Source organism: Parasteatoda tepidariorum, chromosome 1 (assembly GCF_043381705.1).
Source record: "Parasteatoda tepidariorum isolate YZ-2023 chromosome 1, CAS_Ptep_4.0, whole genome shotgun sequence".
NCBI classification, from domain to species: domain Eukaryota; kingdom Metazoa; phylum Arthropoda; class Arachnida; order Araneae; family Theridiidae; genus Parasteatoda; species Parasteatoda tepidariorum.
Window position 1 is genome coordinate 61642415 of NC_092204.1, and position 20076 is coordinate 61662490.

Here is a 20076-nt window from a genome sequence, read left to right on the forward strand (position 1 = left end):
TTCAGGAAATGTCAATAATATTTTAATAATTGTATATTTTATAATTACAGGAAATGTTGCGCTAGATATGAAAGCATTTTTTTTTAATATTTAATGCTACATAACAATAAAATGTTCAAGTAAATGTAACAAGTAAATGTTATTTCAACTAGTCAAATGTGTCAGTTTATTAAAAGTGCATTTCTAATGTGTAATAATATGTTTGCTTGTTTTTTGAGTAAAGTGAAAATTTATATAGAAAATATGCACCCTATAATTGTTTTTCTAACAGCTTTACAATTACACAATATAAATACTTATCATAGTATGAAATAATGATATTAACAACGAATAACATAATAGCTATAAAAATATTAAGTAATATGGCTTTAAATACATGGCGTCTTTAGTAAAAAAAACATATTTAATGATAGTAATACTGGGTACTAATAACATAACGTGAAGCAATATTTACCGGTACTTTTATATTTCCTTTTATCACTTTTAGACCTACGACCCATGTAATTTCAGGACCTTTATAGTTTTGACTTAAACTTCAAATAATTTCCGATAAAAAGATTCGGCTTTTAAGATACCAATATTTTTTGCTGGAAATTAAATATTTACCGTAAATTTTCACAATAGCAAACAATAGGAAAATATTATTGTTAAACAACGTAGCTATCATGTGGATTTAAACCCAGAACCTATTTAAATAACTACAGCTCTGAACCCTGTACCATCCCATCACATCGTGTGAATAGTTCGGATAAAATAATTAGAAGAGCCAGCAGTGACGTTATATAAGAAATTATTATACGAATATTAGAGAAATTATTATGACGTCATATACGAATATGTAATATTAAGATGAGAAAGAAACTTACAGGGCCCCCTATAAACTTTTATCTAGAATACCTTCTACATACAATTTTCTGTAAAAAAATAGTATTGTAATGACTACTTTTTGTAGTTATATTAACCTTAAATATTTCCTGAATTCTTTGCAGTGTTTTAACTGTAAAATTCATGATAAAATAATGTTTTTAATAATCAATTGACGCAATATGAATTTGCGTTTTATGAAGAAGAAGCCTCGTGTAAACATTCCGTTCAATAAAAATTCCATAGTCAACTAAAAATCAACAAATATATCCATTTCGAAGTCATCAAAAATTGTGTTTTATTTCAGTGAAATGACCAGCACATACTAGAATCAAGACATGAACAAGGCGGGATTCGAACTTGCGTCAATCGTTTAAGAAATAAATGGCCCGCCCCTTAAATTACTGTTCCTCTTTATGATCTTAGTAATTAATGATCACTGCTTATATTAAAAAAATAAGGAGGCTTCGAGTAATATAAGTGTAGCACTTTTCAATTTATATTTGTAAATGTAACATAAAATAAAAAACATACATACTCTAACACAATTGAAGAAAAAATTTATTAATCCCACTATAATTTCTTTACTACAGTAATAAAATCTTATAATATTAATCCTAAAGAATTTCTTACCTGCTTTGATTAAAAGTATAAATTTTAATTCGAAGACCCCGATATTTGGGAAGAACTTTATGAGTATCATCATCAGTGTTAAAAGAATTCATTAGCACCAATGGAACATCAGCGTCATACGTTTTATTCAAATGCTGAAATTATACAATTTATTAACAAATCATTTCAAAACTACTTGGTATAATTTTCTTGTGCTTCATATACGTACATATGCGAAACAAAAGAAAATTTATAAAGAGAGCTATATACAAGGCCTTATAAAATTCTCTAAAATTCCATCAAAACTGAATTAAACCATTTTGGAAAGAACTTTTGGTCGAATAACTTCCGCTTAGGACTTTACTATAAATATATAAAACCATATTTTATGGTCGCATCGTCGGAATTAAATTTACAACGCATCCTTAAAATTAAATTTGCATTACGACAATATATGTGCTGTAAACTACTAGCATATTACATATCCCGGCTCAAATGTGCGTATATCAAATTATCTTCTCTGCTTTGAATGCAACATTTTGGATAAATTTAAACTCTTCGCTATAACTGAGAGTGATTAAGGTATTCCAATTTAAAATATTACTTGAGCTTTAAAGTGTTTAAAACGTAACCACTTCCTAATTCTATTAAGCAGTCGGTTTGAAAACTAACTTAAAAGAAAAAGAAACAAATATAAATCAGATTTAACATTAAAAAAAGTTTGCAAAAATTATGCTCTTTGGAAATTTTAAAAAAGCATTATATTTTAGTGAACATAAGAGACTTGAAACTTTTTAAAATTTTAGCGATCAAGATTTTAACAATTTACTTGAAAACGTCATTTAAATAAATATATGTTTTTATGTTACAAAGTACAAATGAATATTATTCTCTATCAAGCATTTATCTTTTATATTTCTCTAAATAAGTATTTCATAATGTACTTCTATAAAAATATTTTACAGTAATTTCTTCTATATAATGTAGGTAATTAAAATCGTCTTAAATGTTTTTGAGTTATTTTTATATCATAATAAAAACTTTCTTTGTTCAATCAAAAAATTGCAGTTAAATGATTGTAAAATATCAATAACAAAATAAATACACATTTCAAAGTAATAGTTTCCTCCACTATTGCAAAATATGTATAGAAACTCCATTAAGCATTTAAAACTTTCAAAATATTTGCTACAAAATCTTTTATACACTTAAGAGTGCTGTTTTCGCAAATTTTCTCGCTCCCTTTGCTTTAAATAATGACTATTTATCCATTGTTGTAGAAAACTTTATATCCCTCTTGAGATTTTTATTTTTAAAAAAAATAAGAGGAAGATTAAAAGTCGCAAGTTATAAAATCTTAGCATTTGTCATGCAATTTTTTAAAATATAAGAAAACTCAATTCAAGTATTCAAAAGAGATAAAAAACCGTTTCCTATTTGATATGATAAAATGACGCTACTTATATTTCGTTAGTTAGCAAAAAAACTTTTTCTTTTATTTTTTTCTTATTCTGTCACTCCTTCTATTTTACTTAAGATTAATATTTTTTTTAAATACAGTTGATTTCTTTTCCTGTTGTATGAGACTTTTTAACAGACCTTATATACTTTCATATCACTGATTTCAAATCTGTGATCAGTTTCTTCCACCAAGCTACAGTTATTTTAGTAACATTTTCAGTCTGTTTTATGTCAAAACGTTGACATAAGTTCGTGAGTGAAGTCGATGAGTGAAGTTTAAAAACATTATATATAACAGGGATTTGCATAATGTAGCGACAAACTTAGGGCACATCATCAGGATTAAAATTACATAGGAAGTCATTACCGGGACTGTAGTCATACGCCGCTCCGGTCTCTTCCCTGTTATAAACTGTTTCTTCGCGTGCTTCGGAGCAGGTCATAATAGGGAAGTTATCCTAGTCGCGTACGACGACCTTTCTGGGAATGGGTTCCTATGCAATTTTAGTGCTAAATCCATTAGAAGTTTGTCGCAACATTTACGCAACTCCCTGTTATAGGTAAACCTGTAAATTTGAACATTTCTACAAAAATATAGACTAAATTTATCGTTTTAAAAAAAAGTCTGTAGCTTTGGAAGCAAAACTAATTTTAAATTTTAAATCCCCTCATCTGAATTAGCATTAAGTATTCGTATAAATGTGACAAAAGAAAGGTTATCCAGTGTTATTTCTTTAAATCCAGGTTATCATTCATTTTGTTACAATTAACATACGGACAAAATTTGCTAGCATGAAATTATAATAATTACATATATTGATTACATGTTTTTTGTTTTTGAAAGAACGTCGATTTTAAAGAAAACAGTATTGAATGAGAAACAATCAGGGTGATTGGTAAATGAAGAATTTTTTTTGAATTTTGATTTTCTTTTTCTTTAATTTTCCTTTTATATTCCGCCATTTTGAATTTTCTGCTCTAAATCTGTGTCCTCGAAAATTATGGAAATTACTTTATTTTCAATATGTAATAATTACATCTTGTTTTAGAGATAAATATATTAAAATGAATAAATAAATACGTTGTTCAACAGTAATCGTCATATTTGTGCTCGATTTCAAGCATCCTTGACTGTGTGTAATTGAAAAAAAAGTTTAAAAATATTTTTCTCAGCATTTAATTCTTCAAAAATTAAATCTAACTAAGAATTAAATACATATGTATTGCATATATTTAATATATACTAAACCTAATAATCCTGATATTACACTGAGAAAAAAAGGGATGGTCAAAACTACCAGAATATGGTAAAAACTACGATATTTTCTGGCTCTATAGAAACACCAAAAAATATGGTAATTTTTATCATAGCGCTTTGATAATGATACTTAGAAAAATTTGCAGTAAAAATATGATTTTATCATCATGCTTTTTAGTAGTAAATTTAGTAAAATTTGGTAAATTGACCAGAAAAGTAGATAATTTTGACAGTACCAGTATAATATAAAATTTCGCAAAAATGTTTAGTTTCATAACCTGCTTTTTATTTAGTAAACGCTTGTTAGCTTTGTTTTTTAACATTTTTATATAGGCTAATAGCCAACCATTGAAACTATAACGAATGGTAAGCTATGTCAGAAACTTCCCTGTTACGCATTAAGGCTGTCTCAACTTCCCAAAATGGAAGTGTTGAGATAGTGGGTTTGAATCCCACCACAACCCGCTGTTTATTTATATTTATTTATATTTATTTATTTATATTTATTTATTTATATTTATTTATATTTATTTATTTATATTTATTTATTTATATTTATTTATTTTTATTTATTTATTTATATTTATTTATTTACATTTATTTATTTTTATTTACTTATTTATTTATATTTATTTACTGATATTTATTTATTTATATTTATTTATTTATATTTATCTATACACATGCAGACCTGAGTACTCATTACAAAGTTCGGCTTATATAGACAGGTAGGTACTTCGCACTAGAGCTCCACAAAAGACTATTGGCAATGGTCTGGGAAATATCCTTGAGGATGATCCGAAGACATGCCATCGCAATTTTGATTTTCCGCAAAAGGAATCTCATTCGTGAGGTCACTTCCTCAATTTAGACATAGACCTGAATAGGAAGAAAGTTTTTTCCAGATCCCTGTACCTATGGTACTGTTCAACGACCAACCACAGGACTTTCAAATCCACAAATTTTTCGAGCACGTATATCGCCTGTAATCGATGGGTTTTAGCGGAGTGGAGGATCGAACCCCGGCCGCTCCTGTCTGAAGTCCAATTCTCAAACCACTGATCTACACGGCTCTCGGCTTGTGTACACAAGTCAAAATATTGACAGCACAAGATACAGAGAGCACAAAGTTATATCGAAGAATACGATAGAATTCGAACCAGCTCCCCACTACAATAGTTGTATCTTTGTAATTTCCTTCTGTTCCTCAACTTGAATATCTATCTGCTTTTACAATTTGACTAGAGATTATAAACAGTGATTTGTAATGAGCACACAAGCTTTCATATGCAAGGGTAGCAATAAATAAATACTTAGAATAGTAAAGTTTATTTTTAAATCATTAGTTAAACAGGAGCCTCCCTGGTCAAGCAGTTTTGCCTTACCGTCAAATTCTATGCAAAATGTAGTTAGCGGATTCGAATCCAACCGTAAAACTTGATGTGTAACAATAAATAAGTAAATAAATTTGAATCAGATATAATTGCAGACACTTGTACTTAATTCAAAAATTGGTTTGTCTCTCGTCAAACTGAGGAACAGATAGCACAAAACAGAGACCCCATTAATGCATGGTAATCTTACTTGCAATAAATCTTAAAGGTCTTCCTCATCGTGCAGTATCGCTGTTCCACTAACAGCTCTGAAGCATGACTGTAGTTGGATCATATCTTACTATAACACTGTATGTATAGTTATGTCTTCCTTTATCCAACTTGTGCTTGCTCACCATGCTTTCTCTAATCTAATTTAGTATCTTTAAAACACTTGAAAGCCTACTTTAAGCCTATTTTTTATCTGTTATAATTTATAAATATGTTAGGAAAATAAATAATTAACTGTCACCTTGCTCTTATCAGTCATTTAAATAAATCACCGTTTTAAATAAATCAAAAAGAGTAAACAAATTATATGGTCTATAAGTATTCTATTCAAGAAAGACTCAGACATTAAATGGTTAAAATTACCAAACAAAATGGTAAGATGAATGATCATTTTGAAGGAAAATTTGGTAATTTTATCATGATAGTTAAAGTATGAAGGGAATTTATTCAGTTAAGTCTACTTTCTAATTTCATATTTTTACTAAATGCACGATAGTAAGAACTTTGGTTTAGAAAACCGTAATTTCCGGTAAACCGTTGTTTTAACGAAGGGAAAAATTATCAAATGACTAGTTTAAATACCGTAAATATTCGTATAATTACCAGAATTATCGTTTTATATAACCAGAAATGTTTTATCATGCAATTCCAAGTCCAATATATATATATATATATATATATATATATATTTCTCTATAAATAGGAAATTGATTATTGCTAAATTTAAAATAAATCACTTTGATTTAAAAAANGGAACTGTGGATAAGCTCTGTATATATATATATATATATATATTTTAATAGTAAGAAAAATTTAGCTATTTGTGTGGAGTTACGATATTTTAAACTTTAATTTTAAATATTAAATTTTTAATGAATCAAAACCAAACATTTCATTGTAATTGTTATTAAAAAAAGAATTATTAGTAATTTTTTATCAATTGCGTAATGGAAAAAACGATATTTTGAACTGCGTATAAGTAATTTCCACTAATTTAAATATGAGTTTTCTAATTTCAAAATAGCTTCACGACTTCATAGAAGAATAGCTTGTTTGCAATAAAAATGAAAGCTTCATTTCCAAGTCCCAACAATTTTTTTTCCTTGGTCAAACTAGTCTTTGAAGGATCGCTTAACGAAAACATGGTCAAGGTTAAGACGTAAGCAGTTCATTTATGCGACAAAAATAAGGTAGCCTTCAATTTTAGAAATCAAAGAAGAAAACCGTAATATTTTTGAGCAACAAAATTATTTCTAAATTTTCGGTATTCGTTTCATAAATTTATTGAATTTTTACTCAATTGTATTGCATTGTAAATTATAATTATATTAGTTATAATCATTGCCACATTTCAATTGCAGTTTAAATTAACATTTTTCATCATTTCATAAGCATCGCAATTTAAACTGTATTCGTTCTGAAACACATTTTACATTAAAAACTGCTTACATGATGTTAATATAACATACATTAAATTAAAAAATTTGTATATTACATTATTATAATTTATATTATAATTTATATTATAATAAGTTATATTACTTTAATATATTTCATTATTTATTTCAGCGTATATAAATGATGTCATTTACTGTAATAAAGATAACGTATTATAAGACTCAATATCAAATATTTCCCAAAGAAAACAGCTTGGCGAAGAAACCAATTTTTTTAATATAAGAAAATACCCACAATCAAATCAGAAACTCTATGCCCAAAACGCTACTTGGCAAATTAACAAATTAAAAAAAGTGATTAAGGGATAAGTAACATTATTAAAAATAATTCAAGACTTCGAATTTAGTAAAAGCTTTAAGACTTAGAATTTAGAAGTTAGTAAGGGGTGAAAAAAAAATATGCAGGAAATACAATGGAATAAAAAAAAAGTAACATCTGATCATTAGTTCGAAAATTAGCAACTATTAAACTTGAAGTAAAAAATACTCAGCGGATCGCTCTGCAGAACACAGAAATGCAACTAAAGAGTTGAAATTAGACGTGCCATTTTCATTTGCGAAATTAACGATGAAATTTTAATTTGCTTATTATGTTATAGCAACTTTAAGAGCTTTTTCTCCCTTTTTTTAATAGTTTCAAAAGAAGAACATTTATCCATTGTTGAAGGAAATTTTGTTCATCTGTCATGAGATATTTATTTTATTAAAGTTGATGTCAAAAATGAAAAAAAGAAGAATAGAAAATTAGATTCTGAAAATTTTAAATCTTAACATTTATATTGAAGTTTTTAAAATATAAAAAACTTTATTCAAGAAATGTAAAAGCTGTTTCCTAAGTGCTATCTTGTTGACCAATAAAATTGCTTCTCGGTTATTAGTTCTTATTATGTCACAAATTTTGTATTCTTAAGTTTAATTCTTTTTTATTTTAAGTTGAGTGGATTATTTTTTAAATTCAGATAATTATTTATTTCATTACGATAAACATATTAACAAAATGTTCTTGCATAAAATTATACTTATCACATAGTTAACAGAGTGTTCTTCATTTTTGGGGAAAATATTGAATTTAAGAAGAAAAAAATGATAAATGCGAATCAGTCACGAAGGTTGATGAGCTGAGCGAGAAGATGATAAACAACTATTTCAATAAAAAAAAACTTAGTATCTTTGCCATAAAAAACTTTTTGCCGTACATTCTCTTCAAAATTTATAGTGCATGTTCTTGTTCATTATTTGATTAATTAATTCAAAAACTTACTTCAATTTGCTGCACTGTGAGATCAAGGAATGTAAGTTCATTTCGGACTGGAATGACAGATTTTGGTCCAACACATCCCATTGTTGTGCCTAAACCTCCGTTCAACTTGACCACAACAAGTTTGCTCAACATTTCTCTGATTTTGTTAGGCTCTGCTGCGGGTAAACTTTGGTATTTGATAACCTATAACAAAGCAATGCTTAGATGATGTCACGCAAATGAAATTATCAAATGCATAACCACTCATTAATTTCAATGCACCCATTTTTCATTAGTTCCTCCAAGAAATACATAACGTAATGAATTTTCGCTTATGCATAATTTTTTTAAAACGAAAAACGTATTTCGTTACATAATTTATCATGCACTGTAATACAATTTCGGATTAAATAACGGTAAAAAGTAGTGGCAACTAGGATGCATCATCCATAAAATTCACTTTTCCGTAAAATGCATTTTTACCGTCGAATCCATTTTTACCCGTAAAAATTACGGTGTAACAGATTTTTTGTTCTGTAAAATTTAAGTTAAAAATGGATTTCACGTACAAAAAAGTTCCGGCACCCTGAGTGTCAATACTTTTTACCGTAATTTGATCCGGAATTCTTTACAGTGAATTTCAGCAGAATTTCATCTTATATTCTCTTTTATTCAATGTAGCTCTCTTTAGAAGTGATTATCACCCTGCAAATTGGTTATTTTGTCCAAAATTTAAGATCTAATGTAATTACAACTGCAGTCACTTCCTACAGATGATTTCAGTTTGAAATAACTCTATTTTAGGAAAACTTTTGCATCATTTTGTCTTTTAAAATTAAGGAAAGTCTTTATCTTTGCATGAATTTTTTGTATTGTGATGAGGTAGAAGATTGTGATTTGTATTGAGATTCGAAAGTGATAAGCAAATTTTTTCTCTTACTTTTTTGCGAACAGAATGATATAGAAATTAAGGAAAAAAACTTTAGCAAGCAACAGCTACGTTAATAATTTATTGAGATAACGTATTTTACCTTTTAAAGTATATTTTTAAAATATTTATGATTGAAACTAGTAATTGGTATTGTATGTATAAAATGTATTATGAAATGAAATTTGTCTCTTAATATTAAATAATAATATTAAATTAATGCATTACTTAGATATTTTTTACAACCAAATCTGTCTGGTAAAAATAAAAGGAATAATAAAAAACATTTCAATACTTTTCCTTCTGCCTGAATTGCAACGTTAGCACTAAATTTTTTTCTATTTTCCATGTAACAAATTTAATCAATGCGTGAATATATCTAACAAGAAACACAGAATAGATTTAAATAAATCTTGGTGAAATGCAATGAAATATTTTTTAAACTTATAATGAGTTCGTAAGACTACCTTTTTTAAGTCAATTTTGACGAAATTATCATTTTCCTGTTTTTTATATAAAATATAACAATATACTTTTTTGTTCCAAAAACCATCATTTGAGTTTTAAAGAAAAGAAGTTATAATGATTTTAATAAAAACATCTATATTAGTTATTGAATTGATAATATGTCTTTTTCGTCCTTTTCTTCAAAACTAATATTTTTTGGCTATTTTCCTTCATTCTAGATGCAATAACTGAAGATATTTTAGTTGGAACAACTTGAAATTTTGCATGAATGTTATCTATACATGTGTTTAGAGAAAAGACTGCGGACTAGTGGATTAAAAAATTATTTATATTTTACAGCTAAATTAAAAATAATTAATTGCAATTTTTGACCTATTTTGACAAATAAGTATCTTTATTTGCACTAAAATATCTAAATAATATTATATCTAATTATTAGTCTATTTCATAAATTTTTGACCAGTTTACACACTATTTTTTTAAAAAAAACTTTTTTTAATAACATGTTTTGATGCCTAATATACATAAATCAATATAAAAAAATTTCTAAATTAAAAATTTTGAAACTTTATCTTTGAAGGCATTTGGTACCTCAACTGTTTAAATAATTACTTTTAGATAAATTTTTAATATAAATTTTGACGTTTGATTTAAATTATTTTAAAACAAATTAATTTCATAACATTATAATAATTAATGATAATCGGACTTGTAACGTATAGAAACGTAGAAACGCCAAGAAGCTATTTGCAAAACATCACTTTAGATTGAAACTCGCTTTATTAAATGTTTCATGTTTACTTCCAAAAACAATGAACACCTAACATATACTTCCTCAAATCTTTTCAATTATCAAGTTCAAAATTACTTCCCTTAACTACTAATAATGATCAAGTCATGGTTAGTATTAGGTTTGGGGAAGTAAAATGAACATGTCATAGAATTTCGTAAAATTTAAATTTTAAAGCAAGATTTATTTTCTGCAGTTTCTTTGAAATTAGAAATTAATACTAAATAGTTTATACCGAGGTACCGACGATTTAAAATCAATTGAACAACGGTGAAGGATAAAAATTTACTTTGCTTTGTTCAACTTAGAAAATCAGTTTTTTATTCCCTACAAATTTCAAAACTAGTTACAAAACTCGAACAACAGATGGAGGCTCTGACTAGGAAATCTAAAAAAATAATATTCACTGCTGCATGTCCAACCATTTTAAGTATAATATTTACACGGATGTTCAATATTTTATCCTTAGTTACATTATTGCTGCAAATGATAATTATTTCAAAAACAATTTTTTTCCAGTTAGTGTGGTGAACATCATCACTAATTTTGGAACCAGATGCGAATATATGGTTGGTTACCTAAGCGGGCACATCTATCTCATTTCTTTAATTGTTTCTTTAAATAATTCACCTTGTTTTCAACACCTAATTGATTAATACTAAATAATTTATAGACTAATAACAAAAAATATTGATAATACTTTGAAATTTTTTATTGAATTTTTGCCGAAAAAATACAATAACTACTTATAACAATGCTGATATCTTATATGAAGAAAAACAACTTTCATAATCGGAATTTATTAGTTCAAAAATTGTGAGTTTTACATACTTAGTGCAGAAAATTAAAAACTAATAAAAACAGCAGTGACATTAAAATTAAAAACTATCGAGTATCGAAGAAATTTTCATTTAAAACAAATCATCTTTTACATATTCAATTGAAAGCAAAGGCATTGGGAAAAAGAGATAAAAATCCACTTACAGCCCCTTGTGGCAATGGCTCAACCTTGTCCCATTGCACTGTGCTACTGGTACCTTGAAGAAACTGAGAGAATAACCTTTGAAAGGCTTTGAACTCTTCGGTTGTTTTCTGTAATACATTCAAAGAAATTTATTTAAATCAAAAGCCTAAGCTTACAAATTTCATGACCAGATATGCATATAAATTCTTAAACATTCATCTTTATAATCATGCTTACAAATATGCATTTAAATAATTATACGTTTTTTAAATTATAATACAAATAGGATTTTCATCATTATCTATACAAATATTATTTTTATCATATATATACAAATGTGCTCTTAAATGATTATACTTTTTATCATTATATCCACAGATCACGATACGGAAATCTCCCCCCTCCCCCATTTTTATTTCTCACTTTAACCTAAAAAAGCAGTTATTGTTAATTTTGACCGGTTAGTATTAATAACAACCGGATTTATTACTTTAACCACAACATATATATGAATATGTTTTTAAATAACTGTACACTTTATAGTTATATGAGGGTGGTTTTCATTATTCGAAACCATTTATTGCCCACATGAAAAATCTTTCTTATTTGAAGATGTCAGAAGGTTTTTATTATTGTACCTTTAATCAGAGGCACTGCTAGACTCCTTCACGCATAAAATATATTAAATTACAATTAAAAGATTTAATCTAAGATAAAGATTTAAGTAGTATTTGGAATTAGTTGAAAAAACTGAAAATATAGCTGTCTGAAACTTAAGCCTAAAAGATATTAATCCGAATTAATTTGCACAGCCAAAATAAAATCTACTTCTTCGTTTATAATTGTGCTGAATACTCAAAATCACATTCTAAAAAAGTTATAAAAATAATAAATAAAAACTTAAATTTTTGCATAACTAAATAATTTAGCTTATGCAGTTTTTAAATATTGAATTTTTATATTTCTGTAGAACTATTTTGCTTGCTGCATTTTTATTTCCTTATGCTATTCACCTTGTCTGATAACAGATATGATAAACAATCACGACACTAACACTTCCTGTTAAAGATTTAAAGTTGCATACTATTAATAGTATCAAAGTTACATGAGAAGTATCGTTGTCTATAATGTGTACGAATAATTTGTTTACATATAACAGACCTGATAATTTTCATCATACCTGGTCAAAAAAGTGTCAACAAAAAATAATTGAAATAATAATTGCATAATAAACATTTAAATTAATTATAATTCAATTTTTCTTAAGCTTAGCATTTTTTCATCCAAAATTTTTAAATTTTTTATTTTCAAATGAGGCCGAATCACGAAAATGAATTATAAACTATTAATTATAGGCTATTAATCAAATTATTCTTCAAATTATTGGTATTATAATTATAAGTTATTAATCAAAAATTAGACCTTTAAAATTGTGATACAGATAGTTAGATTAAAGAAGAAAAAAAATTTAACTAATTTAAATAAACTTGTAATCTAAAAGATGAATATATAATTTTTTCTTTAGAAAAACCTTTTATCCAAATATTTTATTTAATCACATATCAATTAAAACTTTCTAATCAAATAAATCTTTCTAATCGAATAAACTTCAAATCTAATAAAATCATATCATCTAAAACATTGATTAACGAATAATATCACCGGACAACAACTATTCAAAAATTCTATTTAATACTTCTTTTTTCCCTAAATAAGCGGTCGCATACGATTTTCCGTAATATTTTACTTTTTTGTCTACTTTATGAGTGCGTACTAATAAGGTTAAACCTCTTACATAAAAAATCTCATTTTATTAAAATAAGTATCGATTTCTTTTATTAATAAAGTAGACTGATTTCACTTTGCTGTCGATCTGCAAATGCATAACAAATCAACCTACACTGTGAAAATTCCTGATCAAATTACGGTATAAGGAAATCAAATAACATTAATAATCCGGATCAAAATAAGGTATACTGCACTTGGATGCATCATCCGTAAAATCCATTTTTTCAGGTAAAATCCATTTTTACCGTAAAATATTTTACCGTGATTTTTACAGTAAAATATTTATTTAATTAGAGTGATTTAGAGATTTTGAGGTAATTATTGCAGTAAAAATGACGATACATCAGATTTTTTGTTCTATAACATGGCAAAGTAAAAATCGATTTTATGGTAAAAAGTACCTACATTCTGAGTTCCGGAATGTTTACCGGAATTTGATCCGGAATTTCTTACACGGTTTCCAACATTTTGAAACTTATTCGAACATCATGTACAATATCGTTCCAGTTTTCTCTACAGTTTATATAATACGGCTCTATTTTAACTATATTATCGTGCTGAATTACAACAAGCTTAATAAAGTTCGAAGTTGCACCATATTATCATGCAAATTAAACAATCTTGCCTGGTACTATGATTCAACTTAGACGAAAGCATGGCTCAGTTTAATAACTTATTACAGCAACTGTGCATAATATTATGGTTGCATATTAATATTACGGTTTGATGCTAAACCGATTTTTAATGAAATTGTACATAAATCTCCACAAACATGCAGGTTTAAGGGATTTATTTTATCAGGAAACAAGGAACACATTTTATTAGGTAATGATACTTCCTGGATTTATCTACACCGGAAATGTTATCAAGCTTGGGGTAAAAAAGATTAAATTTAAAACAACAAAATAAAGAACTGCATTAAAGATATTTATTCGTCCTTATCATTTTCCGTGAAAATTTCATTAAAAATATACGTCATAATCGTTGCAGTTACACTCTTTTAATGAAGTTCTTTTTTTAATCTAGATAGGTCAATGACCGTAGACTGTAATAAATCATACAAAATGGATTTATTTCCTTAGCCGATTCTTATTTCTGTAAATTCTAATCACGTTAGAAATTAACTCTAAATTGTAGGTGAATTTGCAATTTTATACGAAATTTGCTAAATATATTTTATTTTAACGAAGTATTATATTTGAAATTCATATCAGGAAAAAATTACCCTGGATTGAATATATATACAGGGTGTCCCGAAACGACCGCATAAACTCTGCACAGCTAGATTCCTCGTTGGGAGTACATAAAAACTGCCCAAAGAAGCTTTCCTGTACGATCCATAGTTTACGAGAAAAATACGAAAAACAAAGTATGGCGTAACTGCCGGGGCAAGAGAAAACACTTTATTAAACATATCAACAGCAGTATACTATGCACAATTTAAAGCAGAATATGCGCGGCGAACATTTTAAACATAATCGTCTTGAAAGATATGCAAATACTGTTGTTGATATGTCCAATAAAGTGTTCTTTTCTTACACCGGCAGTGACGTCATACTTTGTTTTTCGTATTTTTCTCGTAAACTATGGATCGCGCAGGAACTAGAAGTGTTAGTGCACATCATTAAGATTAAAATAGCATAGAAAACCATGTCTCGAATAGTCATCATACGCCGCTAGGGGTGTTCCCCATCATGAACTATTTTTTCATGCGCTTCTGGAAAGATCATAACGGAGAAGCGTATCTAACCTCGTATAAATACTTTTCCGGGTATGAATTTCTGTAAAATTTTAATCTTGCCATAACTCCCCTAGGACTTTTTCGTGACACTTGTTATTTATAAAATTTCTAAACTTGTACATTTCCAAAAAAAAAGTTTTTTAATTAAAACGTCATTTAAAAAAATTTTTAGCTTTATAATCAAACTAATTTCGCATTTGAAATCCCCACAACTGAATAAGACATGGTCAAGTATTTGTATAAATACAACAAAAAAAATTTTACCCAGTGTTTTGTTTGTTTTTTCTTTAAATTTTAAAAAAATTTAAAAACATTCACTTTCACAACGCACATCTTTCCATATTATTTCCTTTTTCCCTATTTTAAATTATCTGCAAATGAAACAAACGGCATCGAATCTTGTTTAGGAATTGGATTAAGAAAAAAAAACATTAAACTATGAAGCAGTAACTAATCATTACATAAAATAATACAATGAATTAATCACTTTTAATCCATAATAAATTTTTATATTTCTCCATATTAAAATCAAAATACTGTTTTATGCAAAATTAAATTTTATGCAGATAAAAGAACACAAAAAAAACTTAATCTCTAAAGATAAAATACTGCTTTATATTTTTCTGACCTAATAATATAATGTATACTGTGTAGTTTTAGCACAGTGCTCAGTGTTCAAAATAAAAAACATCATACTTTAAATAACTTTTGGCATAATAGTCAGATTTTTACCTACATCGAGTTTTCGAAAACTATTTAGGGTGAGCTAAACAAACTTAGTTTCAAAATAAATGTTCACATTTTTCTAAAATTATAATTAATTTATTTTATCATTTTTTAAGAAAAACGTACTTTGATTTTGTTTAGAGAATGGACTTAAGTCTATCTCCTTACCCTTACCTTACCTTACTCCTTACCTACTCCTTACCTTAAAGTTAACAAAAAAGAAGTATTAAACTACTTGACAAAATTTGGTAAATGTGGAAAATTTGGTAATTATATCATAATATGTTAGAGAATTGCATGAACAACATTTATTCAGTTAAATTTACTTTTCAGTTTTGTGTCTTTTAGTAGATATGTAGAAATGAGAACTATAATTTAGAAAAGCAGGATTTCAGGTAAACCGTTAAAATATCAAAACAGAAATTGTCAAATGAATGTTTTAAAAACTGTATATTTTGGTTCTATTAACCAAAATTATGGTCTTTTTTATTAACCAAAATTATGGTCTTTTTTTTTAACCATACAGTATCGTACCATTACCGTGCGTGAGTGGTAAATAAAAAAAAACTATTTTTTTCGTTATTAAAAATCAGTTCATGCATTTAATCTACTTAAAGTTGAATCCCCTAAATAAACTAAAATTGATGTAAATGGTATGTATGAGGGTAGGAAATCTTTTTTTTTCCCGTTATTAAAAAGTAGACCTGATACTTAATTATTGAATAATAATACGATATTTAAATCAGTTTGATCACAAATAAGGAAAAGAAATTTCCCTCTAATGTGTTTATCATTTTCCACTTTATGGTTTGAAAATTCATTTTATTTTTAACTATAAAAAGACCTCTTCAACTTTTGCATGCTAATACCTGTTTCTCCACTGTAGAGGGCGCTGTGTTAAGAATCTTCTCCAATTCTTTTGCCAACTCATTTTTAGCATCTTGCTTTGTTAATTGCTTGAATTCAGTAGTACCACTTATTTTTCTCTGCTTTCCAAAAGCCTAGAAAGATTGAAGACCATTAGTGCATGAATAATTAATATTTCCTTTTCAAAATAATTATGAAAAAACAACTAAAATTCTGTTCCATTATAAGTCAGAGAATTTTATCATGAATAAATTTGAATATCTTAAAGGGGGAAATGGAAAATTCTTTTGGGTCCGGCAATTATTTTCGTCGACTTTTTATTTAACTAGCGGATTGTCTTTTCAGATTGTCGTGGAGACCGGGATTTTCGAATTAATTGGTAATACAAATGGCAACGGAGGAAAATTTCAATTTTTAAAGATGGCGGTGAAGTAATATTAACCAACTAAGAAAGTCAACTAAGGAAATATAAATATTTATCTTAATTTTAAAATAAAAAAAAGTAAAATCTGAACTACGCAATTATTTTCGAAACTTCTTAATAAACTCTTAATGATTTAAAATTAAATAAAATTAAAGTATTAATATATTTACCCTTTTTTAGTCAAATATAATTCAATAAAAGCAAAGCATAAATCTTATTACAGAAAGCTAAGCATTTATTTTTAAATGTAAATGAATTTAAAAATTTAACAGCAAAGTTAAATAATAACATTTACTCTGTAACTTGATTATAAATAGTTCGAGCTTGTAAGATTAAAATTAAGCGTGGGAGCTTTATTTCGAGCAAGCAAAATTAAAATTTAAGCAGGTAAGAAATCAATATATTTATACTATTTTGTCAAATAATGAACTAATATTTACACAATTTTGATTTAAAAAAAATCTTTAAAAAATAATTAAGCATAAACCTCATCAACTGAGCCATGGTAGCTCAGGTGATCGAGCGTTCGTTTGAACAAAATAAAGTGACCCATGGTTGAATCCCAGCCCTGGCTGGTTGGTACGAATTCTGCTTCTGACTCGCACAGACCACAGTGCTGACTTGAAATATCCTCAGCGGATCATGGGTTAGAATACCCTTGCCATCGGGCTAACCGTGAGAGGTTTTCATCTCTATCTAACATAAATGCGGGTTAGTTCCATCAAAAACTCCTTTACCAAGCTATTTTGTCAAAATGCTTGATCCAAGACTTTCCTTGTCTTCTGGGTTGGGTTCAAAATTACAAGGCTATGGAGCTTAACATTGATAGTCGTAAACTCAGAATTGGAACAGCTGTTCAATGCCGGTTATAAAATTATTAAATTATAAAATTTAAAAAAAATAAACCTTTAACCAAATAGTGTTTGAAACTTATTTAGATTTAATGCTTATCGGACAATTATTATAGCACAGCAAGAAAGCAGTTTTGTACAATTATTATAGACTTACAGAGCAAAACATATCAGAAAATTATAATGAGAAAGGGAAAGTTACGCATTCATGTTATTCATTTATTATGGGGAATAAGGAAAAGTGCATCGGTTAATAAATGATAAGGCATATCTCACTCGATTATTATAGGACAACTATCAGGAATACATCGGTATAAACGTATTAACTGAAAAAAGTGTGTCGGATTTTTTACTATGGAGAAGAGGAAGTATTTTTTAGTTGTTTATCAAGAATTGTTTGATTTTTAAGAACGAATTGATTCAAATTAAGAAACGATTTTACACATATTTTTGGCCGAAAAAATAGTTAATCTTTGATTTACATTAACGTCTGAGCCAAAAAAATAAGGTTTTTTTTAATAAATATAAACTTAGGGTCAAAAAAAAGGTATCACCCGGATTAAATTATATTCTATTTCCTCATACTATCGTAATAGTTCGAAGGATTGACCAAAAATATGCTAATTACTTAATTAGTGAAGATGAAATTTTGAAATTAGACACAAAGACGCATTTTATCTAAATGTACATACATTTCTTTCCCTTATTTGAACAAATGTGGTACCGGTAACTGCAAAATGAGAAATGTGGTCCCAATAGTTTAACCATAAGCGGCGGAGAAAGTTTGAACCCTACCGGGATGGCAGGTCACTTTGACCTCCCAAAAATTTTATCTATTTGACAAATTATATTTGATCATTCGGCATAACTTCAAAATTTCATTTTCTCTCTCTCTTTTTTTTTAGAAAAGCGCATATAAAATTCATCACTACTTTACCTATAGCCATTTAAACTTTTTAAATAGCGATGAAAACAATAATGCGCAAGTATAATATTAGGCATCCATTTCACAAATCCTTAACAAATCTAATCCCCTTCTTGACATTGGAAAGCCCCTATTTCAAGCAATCATCATGGGAAGCCGTGGTGGTTCAAGGGATAGAGCGTTTGCCATCCAATGAGGCGAACCGGGTTCGAATCCTAGCGATGGCTGGTTGATACGAATTCCACTCCCGGCTCGCACCGACTACAGTGCTGACGTCAATATATCCTCAGTTGTAGACGGATCATGGGTTGGGGTCACCTTGTTATCAGGTTAACCGTGGAAGATTTTCGTGCTTTTCCTCCCCATGTAACGCAAATGCGGGTTAGTACCATGCAAAAGTCCTCCAAGAAGGAAAATTTCTCCCAATACTCGATCCAGGGGTTGCCTTGTCTTCTGGATTGGGTTCAAAATTACAAGGCTATGGAGTTGAACATTAGTAGTGAAAAAACCCAAAATTGGGTCGGTTGTTTAACTGTGGTTATAAAATAAAATAAAAATCGTCATGGAGTTCCTATTTCGAATACGAAAGAGCCAATTTCATTAGAAATTGAAGATGTCAAGTAGTTCATTTTTAAAAGCTCCTCCGTTCTTCTTTTACGAAAAAGAAAAATTCGAAACAGGGAATACATTAATATAGTTTTGTTAGTAATGTACTCGAATGATGTATTAAGTTTAAAACAAAAATATATCAATTTAATTACGCACAGCGGAAACTTATTTTAATTATTTAAATACATAAAAATTTCTATAATTAAAAGACAGCGTAAAGGACTCAAAGTTGAATGTTAAGCTTGTAAAAGTATTTTTTGATAATCTCTCATATTAAAAAGAAAATTACTATCCCCTTCACTACTATTTCAGAAAATATTCCACCAAACATTCCTCCCACTGTCATAACTCAAAGGAAATAAATCTGATTCCAAAATATTATTGATGTGGCTATTTACGCCACAGTTATTTATTTTTTGCAGAAATGTATTTCTTTATGTCTTTAAATGGATAACTCTTCAATTACGAATTAGTTTTGAAGTAACTATATAACTGAAGT

The 20076-nt window shown here is 27.8% G+C and overlaps 1 protein-coding gene across 2 annotated transcripts in view; it reads right to left on the minus strand.

Moving 5' to 3' along the window:
• Positions 1-20076, minus strand: part of LOC107452659 (UTP--glucose-1-phosphate uridylyltransferase) — a 71761-nt gene that overhangs the window by 36081 nt on the left and 15604 nt on the right. For both annotated transcript variants that reach the window (XM_016069205.3, XM_016069206.3), the window contains exons 2-5: positions 16771-16902; positions 11667-11774; positions 8518-8700; positions 1498-1631 (exon numbers count right to left, since the gene is read on the minus strand). In XM_016069205.3, coding sequence (XP_015924691.1) covers positions 1498-1631; positions 8518-8700; positions 11667-11774; positions 16771-16902 — 557 coding nt within the window. The remainder of the gene's footprint in view (positions 1-1497; positions 1632-8517; positions 8701-11666; positions 11775-16770; positions 16903-20076) is intronic.